The 16,596-nt window shown below is 31.4% G+C and overlaps 2 protein-coding genes across 3 annotated transcripts; one reads left to right on the top strand and one right to left on the bottom strand.

Moving 5' to 3' along the window:
• Nucleotides 1-2,938: 2,938 nt before the first annotated feature.
• On the bottom strand, nt 2,939-6,021 carry LOC109184863. Of its 2 annotated transcripts, none has more exons than XM_019334926.1 (7): nt 5,931-6,021; nt 5,648-5,821; nt 5,009-5,541; nt 3,828-3,909; nt 3,615-3,726; nt 3,231-3,525; nt 2,939-3,143 (listed from the first exon to the last, which is right to left on the bottom strand). In XM_019334926.1, exons 2-6 carry the CDS (start codon nt 5,816-5,818, stop codon nt 3,389-3,391), a joined length of 1,035 nt encoding a protein of 344 aa, XP_019190471.1. In that variant the 5' UTR covers nt 5,819-5,821; nt 5,931-6,021; the 3' UTR covers nt 2,939-3,143; nt 3,231-3,388. The 2 variants fall into 2 exon arrangements, with proteins under 2 accessions (XP_019190471.1, XP_019190472.1); XM_019334927.1 differs by having other exon boundaries at nt 5,926-6,009.
• A 3,807-nt stretch (nt 6,022-9,828) lies between these two features.
• Nucleotides 9,829-12,505, top strand: LOC109184843 (centlein-like). Its single transcript, XM_019334894.1, has 6 exons — nt 9,829-10,187; nt 10,265-10,531; nt 11,465-11,625; nt 11,745-11,850; nt 11,927-12,052; nt 12,178-12,505. Exons 1-6 carry the CDS (start codon nt 9,996-9,998, stop codon nt 12,316-12,318), a joined length of 993 nt encoding a protein of 330 aa, XP_019190439.1. The 5' UTR covers nt 9,829-9,995; the 3' UTR covers nt 12,319-12,505.
• The last annotated feature ends 4,091 nt before the right edge of the window (nt 12,506-16,596 follow it).

Here is a 16,596-nt window from a genome sequence, read left to right as displayed (position 1 = left end):
TACTAGCATGATGATTTTGACACTAAAACAATAGTCGTGAATGGAAAATTAGTACTAAAACAATAGTAATGGATGAAAATTGGTAGGAATTAAACATGTAGACTAAAATTGTCATTTTGCTAATACTCGTGGGACTAAAATTGATATTTACTCAATAATTCAGAAATAAAAGATAAACATGCCTATAACTCAAAGGGGTCGTTTGGTTCAAGGAATGTTAGATTACCTTAGAGAATGTTAGATTCATGTGTTTAGTTAAAACTGAGGTATGTAATATAAACCTGTTTGGTTTAGGGGTTATCATTTATGTTATACTAATTTTTTTTACTTTAATACCCTTAACATATTTTTATGTATTTCAATAAACTAGCTTCAAAATTAAAATAAATTAATTAAATAAGACAATGGTAACAAATATAAGTACATGATTTAAAAATAATTAAAACTTGAAATTGAGAAACAAAATTAATTTATAATATAGCATGACGTAATAAGAAATAAAATAAAGGGAAAATGACATTTTTTCCCCCTATGTTATATACTTATAGCACTTTTTCCCCCTCAATTATTTATGTAAGCACATTAGCCCCTTCAATTATTTTAAAAGTGGTGGTTTTTCCCCTGATATATTAAATTGACATTTCTACCCTTATAATAAACATTTTATTTATTTTACTTCTCCAACAAATTATTGCGTATATGTAGCGATGGCCATGGTTTGGTTCGAACTGAACCGGACACTATAGTAATCGAATTAAAAGTTTTTGGTTATGATTCAGATCTAAAACTCAATATTTGGATTTCAATTTATTAAATTTATGAATTAAAAAAAACTGGATACTGAACCGTGAACCGGTGGTTTCGGATCCGGTTCGCGATTTTGAACCGTCTTTATTTTAAAATTTTATTTTTTAATTTTAAAATAGTCTAAATTCAACAAAAAATTTATTTTATTTTTTTCAGTTCGGAACATGAACCGGCCATTCCGGTTCGCGATTTTAATAAACTCTAAATATCGCGTTTTGATTCTAAATTGTAATTGCAATATTTTGGTTTGGTTGCTTTAGTATCTGTTTGGTTTGAACCAAATTATAATAATAATTTGTTGGAGAAGAAAAATAAATAAAATATTTATTTTAAATATTTATTTTAAAGGTAAATATGTCCATTTAACATTTCAGGAGGAAAAAGAACCACTTAAATAATTCAGGGAGAAAAATGCTATAAGTATATAACTTAGGGAGAAAAAATGTCATTTTCCCTAAAATAAATATACAATTACAAAAATAACTAAATATTATATGTATAATAAGCTAACATAAAATATATATTTCATAATAATTATAATTAAAATGGCAAAATAGCAAATGTTCATGGAAATGTTAGATTACCTAAGATTTGTAAGGGAATCACATTCATATCCTTACATCATCTTCATTAGTTACCTCCCAGCCGCAGCGACGGAGATGTTCACAATCAGCCACGCCGCAGAGCAGTAGAAAGCCAAAAATTAATTTTAATTTTTTTTTGTTTCTTAATGCGGAATAAACTTAATTTCCAGCAGCCCAGACATACAATTGCATACAGATATTCAAATACGTATCTCAATTATACAGTGTATACAACATATTCAAATTTTATATATATGCAATTAAACAAACTAGGCAAGAGATTATTTATGGCAACTGATACCAACTGTTAGACTAAATATATCACATGCATCATATAATATGTGATAACAGGACCGACTAACCTCCAGCCATAGTTCTTGAGACAGTTGAGTGATCTGGACTGCTGCAGAGATAACGAGTATTTTGTCTCTCACTTTACTCAGCTCTCTCTAGATGGTGTATGAGGTATGTAGTGTGAGCAGTGAGAGGACTAGTGACCTTATATAACCACTGGGCATCATTGTAATTGATTGTCTTTAGGTCTCCTAAAGACTAACTAGACTCTTAATCATAATGGTAGTCTAGCTATTAGAGTATTAGTGTTGCACCACATATCAAACACTGAATATTATCATAACTTATCCTAATGTTATAATAATAGTAACGGATAAAACGTTACAGAGGATATATTACATTCCTTAGGGAAAGTTGCATTCCCTTAGGAAAGTAAGATAACATGAATCAAACATGGGAATGTGACATTCCAAAGCTCACATTCCCTTGGTTATGTTATATAACTTGAACCAAACACCCCCAAAAGGTATAACCCGGACCAAATATTTTCCCCAAGTATAACTGTCAAAGAAAAATCTTGGGTAGGAATATTTCATTTTCATTATATTTCATCTTAGAACAAATTGCAAGAGGATGGGGATGGGAGATGGTTACCAAACACTTAGAATATAGGAAGCTGAAATGGTCAACAGCCAAACTAACCAAACAAACAGAAGGCAGGGCTGCTAGCTCATTCCAAATCAAAATACAGAACAAGTCAGCCTGAGGCATCCAGAAGAAATCTGGACGACGAATTCTGCAGAAGAATCGAAATGCTGGTAATTGATTAATGCAAGCTAAAGAACTAGAGATGAATATGCAGAGTCTCAAATATCAAAGAGTGGCGAGTCTACAATTTTATGGACTATTTTGTTAAGGAGTTGAGGCAGCATTCTCGACTTCTTCAATTCGGTCCATATGTTTTTTTTTTGGTGACGAGGGAAACCCGCAACCCACTACTCGAGGGTGTACACTAGGTAAACTCCGTCTTGTGACCTTAGCCGGCAAATGACCACAAGAAAGTAAAACCAGCCTAGGTTGGCCATAGCTGATCGGCTCAAACCAAGAAGGCGGGATTTGAACTCGTGACCTTCTGGTTACAAGTTTGTATCCTTAGCCAACTTGGTTGGGGTTACCCCCAATTCGGTCTATCTTAACATTACAGCAAAGCAAGAACTGACAGTTCATAAAGACTAAGCTCAAGCGGATGATAATTCATCTTTTGCTCAGTTGATCTTTTATATAAAAAGCTGTAAGAGAAAAAAAAAAAAAAAAAAAAAAAATCAAGCACACTTGGTCACAAAAATTCCACCTTAGGGAAGGTTATAACAAGCTGTCTTACATCTCAAAATACTTTCCCCTTCTAGCTTACATCCACCCTCTAAAGAACTTCCTTCTTGATAAGCTTTGCTCAGACCACTACACCATGCATAAGGAAACAAATTAGTATGTAATGCGTTGCTAATTTGAGGAAAAGCAAACAAAAAGATTGCCGGTGATCCTTACCTGATACGGGCACCACAAACCGCCCAGAGAAGAAGTAACTCGACCTATAGAGATATGAGAACACGAGCAATATAAAGTGGTTCTCATATGCTCATTACCACCTCTGGCAACACTTAGTATGTCTTGTTTTCAGGCTTTAGTTTCCAGAACATAAACATCTAGCCTTGCTTATTGCTTATTTGAACGGTAGGGATTGTCTCTTCACCATTTCCAGTCACATTCAGAAAAGATGGCTTGGCTGCTCCATAGTAAAAGAATGCCATTATTTTTGACAGCTCATCTGCTGTTCGAAGCGCTACACGCCAATTTGAAAACAATCAGTGAAGAACTAAATTAAGATTCGAAGTTAAAATGAGTCTTGAATGGTTAAATGTATTTCTTTACCTTTTTCACGGTACAAGATCTTCCCAGATTTGGTGAATATGAGCTCAGGGAAAAGAGATACTTTCAGGGCAGACACCAAATCATGCTCAACAATAGCATCAACGGCCACGCACTATTTGGAAAACCATCAATGGAGTGTTCAAGGAAGGGGGAAAGAACACACAGACACACACAAGGAAGAATATCAGAAAGTAAAGTTTCAAATTCAATTACCCGAGGTGAAGGGATTCTGCAGTTCCAGATGATTTGTATAGCTTTCTCCAATTCATCCCGAATCTTCTCATTTTCCTTTGGCCTGCAGAGATTACATACATTCAGTTAAATAATAGTCAATTGATCATCCTTCCTAGAATCACAAGAAATTGTCAGCCAAGATATGGATTATATATTTTGCTAAACAAGGCGCATAAATGACTTATTTCCCCTTCTCTCTTACTAAATACAAATAAAAAGAGTTCCTGACATGAATTTATTCAGCTTTTTAACTTCAGGCCTGAGCCTATTAGTCTGTAAATATGGATTTTTTAGCAGGATTAGGTACCAAATCCTTCTTGAACTAAAGTTTTCAAGTTTAAATCTGGATTTAGTTACTCTGGTTTTTGCCTCTGGATCAAGGGTGTTACAAGTTCCCCCTGCCCCGTGGAACAAAGTCACAAACTTGACCTGATTTATCTCGGCCTAGAAAAAGATTATACCAGAATACTTTTTTTATATCTTAATTTCTTTTTATGGTCATGTATTTTCTTAATTTCAAACAAGTGAAACTAGGTTGGATTTGGATATACGTGTCAAACTAGGATTTCATCCTAGGTTAAATTCACGTAACAACGAAGTTAGGAAAATTAGATCTCTAGACATGTTGCTAAAATGGACCCAATTTCCCATTTGGCCAGTCCCCTACCACTTAGTGTGCTGACCATTGGGACGGAGGATTAGTCTTCTGGCTATCGGCTGGAGGGATACCTTTGGGCAACCAAAAAATGGACCCAATTGCCTACTCGTTATCCAAGTTGCTGAGTAAAAATGAAACTGACAACAATAAATTTTTATCCTTCTTGTAAAGTCTACAACAGGAATCGAGTAGGACTGGTGGTGAGAATAGGAAGTCAGAAACTACTAGATACGTTCTTCAAATCAATTGTCTAAGGGTTCTTATTTACTTATCAGATCGAATCTCGGGGTTCTAGTAGTCTGCAGGAAAGGCAAAAGAACCAGATGAAAAATAACACAAAATGGAGATATAGCACAAGCAAGGAGTAAAGTTCCATAGAATGCTACTCCTTATATCACTAGCAAGTAATAGCTCAGCTCAAGATAATAGTATTCGGGTTATCAAACCAAGAAAAGAGAACTGATAATGAGTGACACGAAACGAAACTGAATACGAGGTATACCTTCTATAACGATTATGAACAAGGACAATCAAGGGACTGAAATCCTTAAACACAGCCTCTTCCCATTCTGCGGTGGTCAAGTCTTTAATTGGACAAATATAGTCATCATCCTGCCACACTATATCATTCTCACTGTCGTAACCCTCACCATCATCGTTATCCTTCTTGACATTCTTAATGGAAATCTTGTTGAAGAACTGGTCGAGCTTGAAACCGCGACCATCTGCATCCTCGGGCCAATTGGGGTCTTCTTCGTCCACGATAAGAGGGTAATCAGCCAAAAGCTTCTCCATTTTTCTCCTCTTCTCAACAGGGTCTACCTCTTCCTCAACCTCAGGACGCATATCCATAACTTCCCTAATCTTTCTCCTCCACTCCAGCCTCTCTTCCTCATCCATTACAAACGAATCATCACCCTCCATTTCATCCCTATCGGATTCAGACCCTTCATCATCATCATCATTTCCATCACGAAATTTAAGCAATTCTTCTACTTTTGAAGCTCTCAATCCACTTTCCCTCAACCTAGCAACCTGATTTCATGACCCAATTTCACAAGGGCTAATTGCAAGACAAACGCACAAGCTAATAATAAGAAACAGAGAGACACAAAAAATCAGATAAGAGAAAAGGGCACACCAGACAAGGAGAGCTGAATAGTGATAGTGATAGTGATAGAGGTGGAGGACAAAAAAGCTGCAACCTTGAAGAAGAAATCATGGGATTAATCGGTTTGTTTCTCCAGAAAGAAGCTGTCGTTGTTGGGGGAGAGTGTGAAAATTGCGTTCTTACAGCGAGCTGCAGTTCCATTTCCTAGACAAGAATCATTCAAATAGACACTGAGACTAAAATGAAAATTACAACAGAAAGAGTAGTAAGTGAAGGAATTGAAATAGAGCAAAGATAGAATAGTAGACTATACTAGCTGCTTGGCTAGGGTCTATCAGATTCCAGTATTCTATAGTTCTACTGGACTAGTTCGCTTATAAAACTCGGCAATAAAGAAAGAGCTGTTATTTTTTAGGGGCGTTTGTAATCGTAGATTACTTGTGAGGTGTGATACGTTACTTTTTTTTTTTTTTTTTTTTTTCAAGTTATGAAATTACTTAATAATGTTATATTATTTTAAAAATTATGTGGTAATAATATTTCAAGATGATGAAATTATTCCATTTTGTTAGGTAATTTTAAATTATTTATATTATTTTAATTTTGTTCTCGTTAACTAATTCTTGTATAATAATAATAATAATAAAGAAATATATATATATATATATATATATATATATATATATATATATATATATATATTTATTTATTTATTTATTTATAAAATCAAATATACATGTATGTGTTAAGGATCTTGTGATCTAATGGCACCAAGTTAATTCATTTAAGTGGGAGGTTGTGAGATAAAGCATTAGTAGAAATGTGTTTTGGTAAGCTTTCAACACCCCCGTGTGCTATTTATAAAAGAGTAATGTTATTCATTCTATATAAATTTTCATCTTAACATGACATTGCTTAATTTGTTACTTTATTTTTTTTTTTTATTAAAAGTTAATAGGGTTAGTCAATTCATGACACCCAAAAATTATAAGTCATGTCATGTAGGAAAGTTAGAAGAGGAAAAATTAGGAGGGGTAAGAAGATTTTTTTTTTTTTTTATATAAAAAAAAAAGGAAAAATGGTAAAATACACCTTTAAACTTTATACGAAAAGCCAATTAAGCCATCAAACTTTTTGAAAGTTGCAATTAAACACGTAAACATGTCAATTTAGTGCATCAAGACCTAAAAACCGGTTAGTTACATGTAATAATAGGTCACTAGGATTCTGACGATGTTCTTGTTACTTTTAGGTGAAAATCGGGGACGAGCGACCAACTGTCCTGAGAAGATACCGCAGTTGGTCGCCTTTTCTAGCGATCCGAGATGGCGACCAAATTGTGACACCTTCTCCAGGTGATGGAGAAGGCGACTAACTGTAACGTTTTCTCTGCCGACCTACTAGTCGTCCATCATCAGTTTTCACCCGAAACTTCGTCAGACAACTGGTGGAACCCTAGTGACTTGTTATTACATGTCATTAACCAATTTTTGGGTCTTGATGCACTAAATTGACTTGCTTATATGCTTATTGCAACTTTCAAAAGTTCGAAGGTCTAATGCACTTCTTATATAAAGTTCGGGGATGTAATTTATCATTTTCTCATAAAAATATTAAAATAAAATATTTTGAATGCAACACATAAAAACTCAAAGAATAACTTCTGAAAATTATTTTTATTTTAACTTTTTCCGTGTTTGGTTATTAACGAAAAATAAAGTAAATATTCAATCCGGTTAAATGAAAATGACCTATTTTGACATAAAATGCATTCAAACTTTTTTACCTGGAAGATATTTTATGGATTCTTATATCATGCTCAGTTCTCTCTTTCTCTCCCATTGAGTGGCAATCGTTATACCCTACACCACGGTGCGCGTAGCACTGTGTGTCGCGCGCCTCCCAAAATGACGTCGTTTTGGAATGCGCGGTAGGAAGTTGCTGTGATTATGTATATTTGTTCATACAATTATGTATTTTTTTATTATGTACATTTTTTATACAATTATGTACATTTTTTATACAATTATGTACATTTTTTTATACAATTATGTACATTCGAATCAGGAAATTTTTGTGTATTATGCTAAGAGTTGATGTGTATTATGTTAAAAGTTTATGTTTATTATGTATTATGTTAGATTATGTGCATTATCTTTTAAAAAACAGTATGTATATTTTGTTATACAATTATGTACATTCATGTATACAATTATGTACATTCATGTATAATATTATGTACATTTTTTAACATGAGATTTAAAAAAAAAAAAAAAATTAACCGTCAAACACTGGGTAGCGAAATTTCAAAAAAAAAAAAAAAAAAAAAAAAAAAAGAAACTGAAACGACGTCGTTTTACATCTGGGCGCACAATGCAACGCGCGCTGTGATGCAGGATATAAATTGCCCATTGGTGTCAAATAGGCAGATTGACCCATCATTTTTTTAGTTATTATTTAAATTAGATTGGATTAGTCCAACTAAAATATGAGTATAATCGAATTGCACAAAACTATAAAAATATTTGACTCACCCATAACCAAAATATTTTTTTTAAAAAAATATTTTTTTTTTATTATAAACGAATTACATTATCACTCAAAAGTAATGAATTCTTTCTTAAAAAGTAATATATATTCACTGGAAAGTCTTACTGAAAATATTACATTTTTCTTAAAATATTTATTTTTTAATTAAAAACTATTACGGAGTACATTTTAACTTAAGATTATTAATTTTTTTTTTTAAAAAAAAATATTACATGTTAACTAAAAAAAAATTACTTTTCTTTTAAATATTAATTGAAAAGTATTATTTTTTAAAAATTATTATTAATTTACATATTTTTATTGTAATTATTATTAATCTAATCATAACTATTGCAAATTTTATTTTATAATTGTATTTTAATATAAATAATAATAATTATTATCATTAAAATAATGAATATTTTATAAATTTTAATTTTATATTAAATTTATATTCATGTTTTTAGAAAAGATTTAAATAGAAAAAATATAAAATTTCTAGTTTTTCGCCAAACAGAAAAAATCTCTTTGTCTCATTTTATCTATCATATTTACTATTTATTTGTCAAACCAACTATTTTTTCTTTACTTATTTTCTTGAATATTTTTTTTATTATTTTAAAATTTGATTTTTGTGTTTAATAGTATTTTTAATTTAGTTTATAAATATATTGATTTTTAAATACTAATATTAAATTTAACATTATGAAAATTTGAATTAAAAATAATTTCAGTAATCATTGTTAATCGAACCATACACCTAAAATAGGACAAATGGAGTACCATTTTATATTTTGATGACTTTAACCAAACACTAAAAGAATAAAAATATTTTTCAAAATATAATTTATTTTCAAAAATACTTTCCGTGCATTAAACGAAACCTAAATATATATATATATATTTTTTGTTGAAAATATATAAGCTAATTCATTAATCATAGGTTTGAAACGTTTACAATAAAGATAGATGAAATGTTTAAACATTCCTTACAGTCAGACATAGAAACAACTTCCGTAGCAATACTCGAGAAAACTTGATTCGCATATTGTTTCACAAATTTTAATGTGGATTCTTTGAAAGGAACTTAAAGCTTCTTTAATGATTTAGTTAAACATATCCAAGACTGACAGTGGTTGAATAGTTTTGCACACCACCTGAGTATCTATTTCCACTATTCTATCCATGGACAATATCTCCATCAGGCAGAACTGCATATCATAATTCAGAGAAGTCCCTTTTCATTATCATGTTTGTCACCCAAGATGAGATTCACATACGCCATGACCAGTTATATTGTTTCACGCTTTATGAAAAAATAACTCACAAAGTAAACAAGCGAAAATAACTCGTCAAAACAACGAGAAAATACAGAAACGACAAATAAAATTAAACGTAAAGAGAAATAGGGCGGGAAATGAAAGAAAAAATGGTGAAGGAATAGAAAACTCAAAAACTCAAATATGATCAAATTAAAACTCAAAAATAATATGTGAAAATATGACAATAGTTACTAGATTAAAAGTGGAATTTGTTTGATATTTTGAAATCGATTGGACGGCGAGGATCAAAATCTCTCCAAAAAAAAAAAATAATAAAAAAAATCCAAGCCTTTGGTATGACCACGTGACCCCACAACATTCACTTCAAAAACCAGATGTAACGGCTAGGCCTCCACTTCCCCAATTTGAAATCTCAAAAAATTTTCCAATCTTTTCTGAGCAGACCCAAAATCCCAGTTTCCGATCAGCCCCACCTCTCTCGCATTCCTCACTCATTGAGATTGTTCGGCGCTTCGAATTTCTCTGGTGATAGATTCTTCTGGATTTTTGGAAGTTCAGTAAAAAAGATGGAGATTTCTCGTGAAACTGATGATTATATTCGAGAATCGATCGAGCACACTCTTGGCCTCCCCGTCTCGACTCAAACTCTTCAATTGAAGCTTCAAGCGTCCGAACAATCACTTCTCCTGCTCCGCAATCACTGTCTTTTCTTGCAATCGAAACTAAAAGAAAAGGATGACGTCGTTGAGCGCACTAGGGTTTGCATATTCTCCTCTTTCGCTTCTCTTTTTTATGGGTCTCTATAGTTTTTTTTTGAAGACTATTCAATTTTTAGGCTGAGGCGAGTATGAATGCGGCTGCGTTGAAGAAGTTCGTGGAGGAGAATCAGAGACTGGCGGTGGAGTGCTCGAATTTGTTGGCGCAGTGCAAGAGATGGGAGAGAGAGTGCTCGTTGTACGACCGTGACCGAGAGGCATTGATGGATTTTGGGAATGAGGCGGACCAGAGGGCCAAGGAGGCCGAGATACGCGTGCGCGAGTTAGAGGAGGAGGTGCAGAAAATGGAGGAGGAATTTCGGTTCTACAAGTACGAGGCCCAACAGGTTACTGGCTGCATTCTCTTCCTTCCTCCCCCTTTTCTGTTTCTAATTTTTTGCAAATTTTATGTGCAATTTGGTGTTGATTTCTGGTTTTGTGCATAATAGCAGTATATAATTGAGTAGAACCTCAGAAGAGTTATTCAATGGCCTAGGATATGAGAGTGCCTTGGCCATCATGAACTGAGAAAATTAGCAATATCTATGCTACCAATTATAAAGGAATACATGTCATAATCAAAACGACTGTAAAAGAAATTGGGTCTCTATAGTTTGGATAAATATTCAGAAATGACTCAAATGAGCGACCGTTTTAACTTTTTTTTTTTTTTTTTTTTTTTTTTTTTTGGTATCACATGCTCTGTTTCTTTGAATAAATAGACTTCAGAAAGGATAGTTAAGAATTAGATAGTTTGTATTTTTTACTACAAACAATGTGTGTTTCCAAGTGATGGAGTTCTGTCTTTTATTTATAGCATATCACTATCTGATGAAAGCTTGGAGAGGAAATTCCCTATCTTTTTATATTATCAACATCAATGGGGGAAGAAAATATATAAGCTGGTCAAGAAATTTCTGTTACTGTGGGGACAACTTCTGTCCTTTTGTTGGCAGTTTTCATTGTTACAACTTATAAGTGGTTATAAATTCTAGTTAAAATGGCAGAATTGTTGGCAGTCACATTACTATTTGACATTGGTCTCCAAATAACTTGTTTGCAGGGCCAAGGGCTATGCTTCCCATCTTCCATTTGTAGGAAAGCAATTGGCCAACTTTTTTTGGTCAACTTGTACATTATTTATGTTACAGAACCAGGAATTCTATCTTCCTTTACTCAGAATTCTGTCTACTTTGAGAACAATAAGAATTCTAGTTATCATTGCAGTGATTTTTTATTCTATAGAGTCTAACAATTCATTAAAAATTATACTCGTGAAGGTTGATACATCTGGAGAGGATGCATCTACAGGACAAGTTTTGCTAGAGTCTTTGTTGGCAAGCATAATGAGCAAAGATGAACTTCAATCAAAAGCACATGGTTTTCTAGAGGCAAATAGCAATGTCGAAGTTTGCCAAGTATTGCTAAAGATGTGGAATAGGTAATGCATAATGCTAATTAATATTGGTTTGTCTCAGTTGATAGATTGTTACTCTGTATTCGTGAAGTCTCCATCCAGCTGAAACTGTTTTTTTGTTTTGTTGTTTTTTCTCATGATAGATTGAGACCATCGGAACACAAGTTTCTTGCATTGGCAGCTGAAGTAAAAACATTGCAGAAAGATAAGGAACACTTATTGATTAACCTTCACAGAGCTGAAGAGGAGGTTTGTAGATTTATGCAATGGTAAAACTATTTCATTCCTGGGAAGCCTGTAGTAATGTACCTTTGGTGTGATTTAGGTGAAAGTATTGTTTGAAGAAAACAATATGTTGGATGAGGAGAACAAGAGGATATTGGAGCTATATCACAGAGATAAGCATAGTTCTAGTTCTGGCGGAAAGAACTCAGGCTGTACTTCCACAAAGGTCAGATAAAAACAACACAACAAAATCTTCTGATTTAAGCCTGTTTTCATGTTCCTCTGTTCTGTGCTTGTTGCATGTGTTATTTAATGCAGTTTTACGGTACTAAATTCTACAATGGTTAGCAGGGAAACAAAAGAAAATTGTGTTCCAAGACCAACAGCTCCTCCATTGAGAGAAAGATTGACTTCAGTAATGTTGATTCGTCGAGGCTGCCATTATCACCGCTAAGGGAGAATTCACCCGAATGTAGAGCTTACAAGAAGTAGCAGGATTTTGGTGAACATCATGTTCAACCATTTTGCTAATCTTTGTGTATCCAGATTATGTTCCTGTTCATCATAACTGTAAGTAACTGATAGTCTGATACTAGTTTCAGAACTCATTTAAGCTGTCAGGTTCACTCATTGATTTATTTTCGATGAAATGGAATAGATTCGAACATGTTCATTTTTCTTCTTTCATGATCCTAATTAAGCTTTCTCTGCTGGCATCCCAGTTATGTGACTTAAACAATATTTGGGGATGTGCTGCTATCGATATTATGAATTGAATAATTAACCTTCAAGTTTTGAACATTAGTAGTCAAATATGTAGCATTCATTGTGATGGGGGAATGATATTAACGAAGGAAAAATTGTATTTTTTATTTTTTATTTTTAAGGAGGGAAGGTTAGACAAATGTTTATTTTTGTGTAGGTTGAAGATGATTTGTGTATGAAGATTTGTATTTTTGTGTTGATCTTAATAAGGGGACGAAGAAGGAATCATTCCAAATAGGATGAAGGATGAGAAATTATTATTAAGACCCTATTTCTAAGAGTCAACTAAGATAATGTTTAACAAAGGACTAAATTGTGTAATACCATCAAAGTTGACTAAATCTATCTATACTTCTATACTATATATAAAAACAAAATCCTGAAATTTTACCTTCCCGCCCAATTCCTAAAAAATCTCTATTCCCAATAAAATATAATGATTTCTACCTTCCTATTTCGTACAATAATTCTGGGGAAAAATTCTATTCTAAAATAGTGTAATACAAATCTCTTTGCACATCTAATCTATATTATATCTATACTATATATATAAAAACAAAATCCTGAAATTTTAACTTTCCGCCCAATTCCTAAAAAATCTCTCTTCCCAATAAAATATATTAATTTCTACTTTTCCTTTCGTACAATAATTCTGGGTAAAAATTCTATTCTAAAATTATAAAATAGTGTAATACAATTCTCTTTGCACATCTAATCTATCTATACTATATATAAAAACAAAATCCTGAAATTTTAACTTCCCGCCCAATTCCTAAAAAATCTCTCTTCCCAATAAAATATATTGATTTCTACTTTCCCATTCGTACAATAATTCTGGGTAAAAATTCTATTCTAAAATTATAAAATAGTGAAATACAATTCTCTTTGTACATCTAATCTAATCTATACTATATATAAAAACAAAATCCTGAAATTTTAACTTCCCGCCCAATTCCTAAAAAAACTCTCTTTCCTATAAAATATATTAATTTCTACTTTCACATTCGTACAATAATTCTGGGTAAAAATTCTATTCTAAAATTTTAAAATAGTGTAATACAATTCTCTTTGCACGTCTAATCTATACTATATATAAAAACAAAATCTTGAAATTTTAACTTCCCGCCCAATTTCTAAAAACTCTCTAATCCCAATAAAATATAATGATTTCTACTTTCCTATTCGTACAATAATTCCGGGTAAAAATTCTACTCTAAAATTAAAAAATAGTGTAATACAATTCTCTTTGCACATCTAATCCATACTATATATAAAAACAAAATCCTGAAATTTTAAATTTCCGCCCTATTCCTAAAAAATCTCTCTTCCCAATAAAATATATTGATTTATACTTTCCCATTCGTACAATAATTCTGGGTAAAAATTATATTCTAAAATTATAAAATCGTGTAATACAATTCTCTTTGCACATCTAATCTATACTATATATAAAAACAAAATCCTGAAATTTTAACTTCCCGCCCAATTCCTAAAAATTCTCTCTTCCCAATAAAATATATTGATTTCTACTTTCCCATTCGTACAATAATTCTGGGTAAAAATTCTATTCTAAAATTTTAAAATAGTGTAACTCAATTCTCTTTGCACGTTTAATCTATACTATATATAAAAACAAAATCTTGAAATTTTAACTTTCCGCCCAATTCCTAAAAAATCTCTCTTCCCAATAAAATATATTGATTTCTACTTTCCCATTCGTACAATAATTCTAGGTAAAAATTCTATTCTAAAATTCTAAAATATTGTAATACAATTCTCTTTGCACATCTAATCTATACTATATATACAAAAGAAAATCCTGAAATTTTAACTTCCCGCCCAATTCCTAAAAAATCCCTCTTCCCAATAAAATATATTGATTTCCACTTTCCCATTCGTACAATAATTCTGGGTAAAAATTCTATTCTAAAATTATAAAATAGTGTAATACAATTCTCTTTGCACATCTAATCTAATCTATACTATATATAAAAACAAAATCCTGAACATCCCCGCCCAATTCCTAAAAAATCTCTATTCCCAATAAAATATAATGATTTCCACTTTCACATTCGTACAATAATTCTGGGTAAAAATTCTATTCTAAAATTTTAAAATAGTGTAATACAATTCTCTTTGCACGTCTAATCTATACTATATATAAAAACAAAATCCTGAAATTTTAACTTCCCGCCCAATTCCTAAAAAATCTCTATTCCCAATAAAATATAATGATTTCTACCTTCCTATTCGTACAATAATTCTGGGTAAAAATTCTATTCTAAAATAGTGTAATACAATTCTCTTTGCACATCTAATCTATACTATATATAAAAACAAAATCCTGAAATTTTAACTTCCCGCCCAATTCCTAAAAAATCTCTATTCCCAATAAAATATAATGATTTCTACTTTCCCATTCGTACAATAATTCTGGGTAAAAATTCTATTCTAAAATTTTAAAATAGTGTAATACAATTCTCTTGGCACGTTTAATCTATACTATATATACAAAACAAAATCCTGAAATTTTAAATTCCCGCCCAATTCCTAAAAAATCCTCTTCCCAATAAAATATATTGATTTCTACTTTCCCATTCGTACAATAATTCTGGGTAAAAATTCTATTCTAAAATTATAAAATAGTGTAATACAATTATGTTTGCACATCTAATCTAATCTATACTATATATAAAAACAAAATCCTGAAATTTTAACTTCCCGCCCAATTCCGAAAAAATCTCTCTTTCCAATAAAGTATATTGATTTCTACTTTCTCATTCGTACAATAATTTAGGATAAATATTATATTCTAAAATTATAAAATTGTATAATACAATTCTCTTTGCACATTTAATCTATACTATATATAAAAACAAAATTCTGAAATTTTAACTTACTGCCAAAATCCTAAAAAATCTCTCTTCCCAATAAAATGTATTTCTACTTTCCATTCGTACAATAATTTTGGGTAAAAGCTGTGAAGTGTCAAAAGTTCGGCAATGCATAAGTTTTGACTCGGTTGTCCGTTTTGGACAAATGTTTTTTGAAATTGTGTATTTTTTCGAGATATATCCACCGCAAACTGCCGGGCGGTTTGGCCCACCAATTTCTAAAAAAAATGCGTTATTAAATAGTTTCTAAGAAAAAAACTATAAGAACTTTATGTTTTATTAATGAATTTTTAAATTTTTTAATTAAAAAATTGTCCCGTGCATTTTTTAATAATCTCTCTTTATAATTGGTCAAATTATTTAATTATAGTAGATTAGGGATAATTAATGATGGTAATAGAAATCCTATAAGCGACCTCTGGTGAAATTAACTCTTAAATAATTATATATCGATTTAAATATTCTTAGTATATTACAATAATTCCATTCCGTGCATCGCACGGGTGAAAATACTAGTCTATACTATATATAAAAACAAAATCCTGAAATTCTAACTTCCCGCCCAATTCCTAAAAAATCTCTATTCCCAATAAAATATAATGATTTCTACTTTCCTATTCGTACAATAATTCTGGGTAAAAATTCTATTCTAAAATTATAAAATAGTGTAATACAATTCTCTTTGCACATCTAATCTATACTATATATAAAAACAAAATCTTGAAATTTTAACTTTTCGCCCAATTCAAAAAAAAATCTCTCTTCCCAATAAAATATAGTGATTTCTACTTTCTCATTCGTACAACAATTCTAGGTAAAAATTCTATTCTAAAATTATAAAATAATGTAATACAAATCTCTTTGCACATCTAATCTATACTATATCTATACTATATATATAAAAACAAAATCCTGAAATTTTAACTTTCCGCCCAATTCCTAAAAAATCTCTCTTCCCAATAAAATATATTGATTTCTACTTTCCCTTTCGTACAATAATTCTGGGTAAAAATTCTATTCTAAAATTATAAAATAGTGTAATACAATTCTCTTTGCACATCTAATCTATCTATACTATATATAAAAACAAAATCCTGAAATTTTAACTTCC

This window comes from Ipomoea nil, unplaced genomic scaffold (assembly GCF_001879475.1).
Source record: "Ipomoea nil cultivar Tokyo-kokei standard unplaced genomic scaffold, Asagao_1.1 scaffold1286, whole genome shotgun sequence".
NCBI classification, from domain to species: domain Eukaryota; kingdom Viridiplantae; phylum Streptophyta; class Magnoliopsida; order Solanales; family Convolvulaceae; genus Ipomoea; species Ipomoea nil.
Note: the sequence above shows the minus strand (reverse complement) of the source record. Positions and strands in the feature narration are given on the sequence as shown.

Coding starts and splice junctions, on each gene's coding strand:
- LOC109184843 (XM_019334894.1), top strand. CDS start 9,996: ATGGAGATTTCTCGTGAAACTGATGATTATATTCGAGAATCGATCGAG. Junction 10,532..11,464: donor ACAAGTACGAGGCCCAACAG/GTTACTGGCTGC, acceptor ATACTCGTGAAG/GTTGATACATCTGGAGAGGA. Junction 11,626..11,744: donor TTGCTAAAGATGTGGAATAG/GTAATGCATAAT, acceptor TTCTCATGATAG/ATTGAGACCATCGGAACACA.
- LOC109184863 (XM_019334926.1), bottom strand. CDS start 5,818: ATGGAACTGCAGCTCGCTGTAAGAACGCAATTTTCACACTCTCCCCCA. Junction 3,727..3,827: donor GCAGAATCCCTTCACCTCGG/GTAATTGAATTT, acceptor TTTTCCAAATAG/TGCGTGGCCGTTGATGCTAT. Junction 3,526..3,614: donor GATCTTGTACCGTGAAAAAG/GTAAAGAAATAC, acceptor ATTGGCGTGTAG/CGCTTCGAACAGCAGATGAG.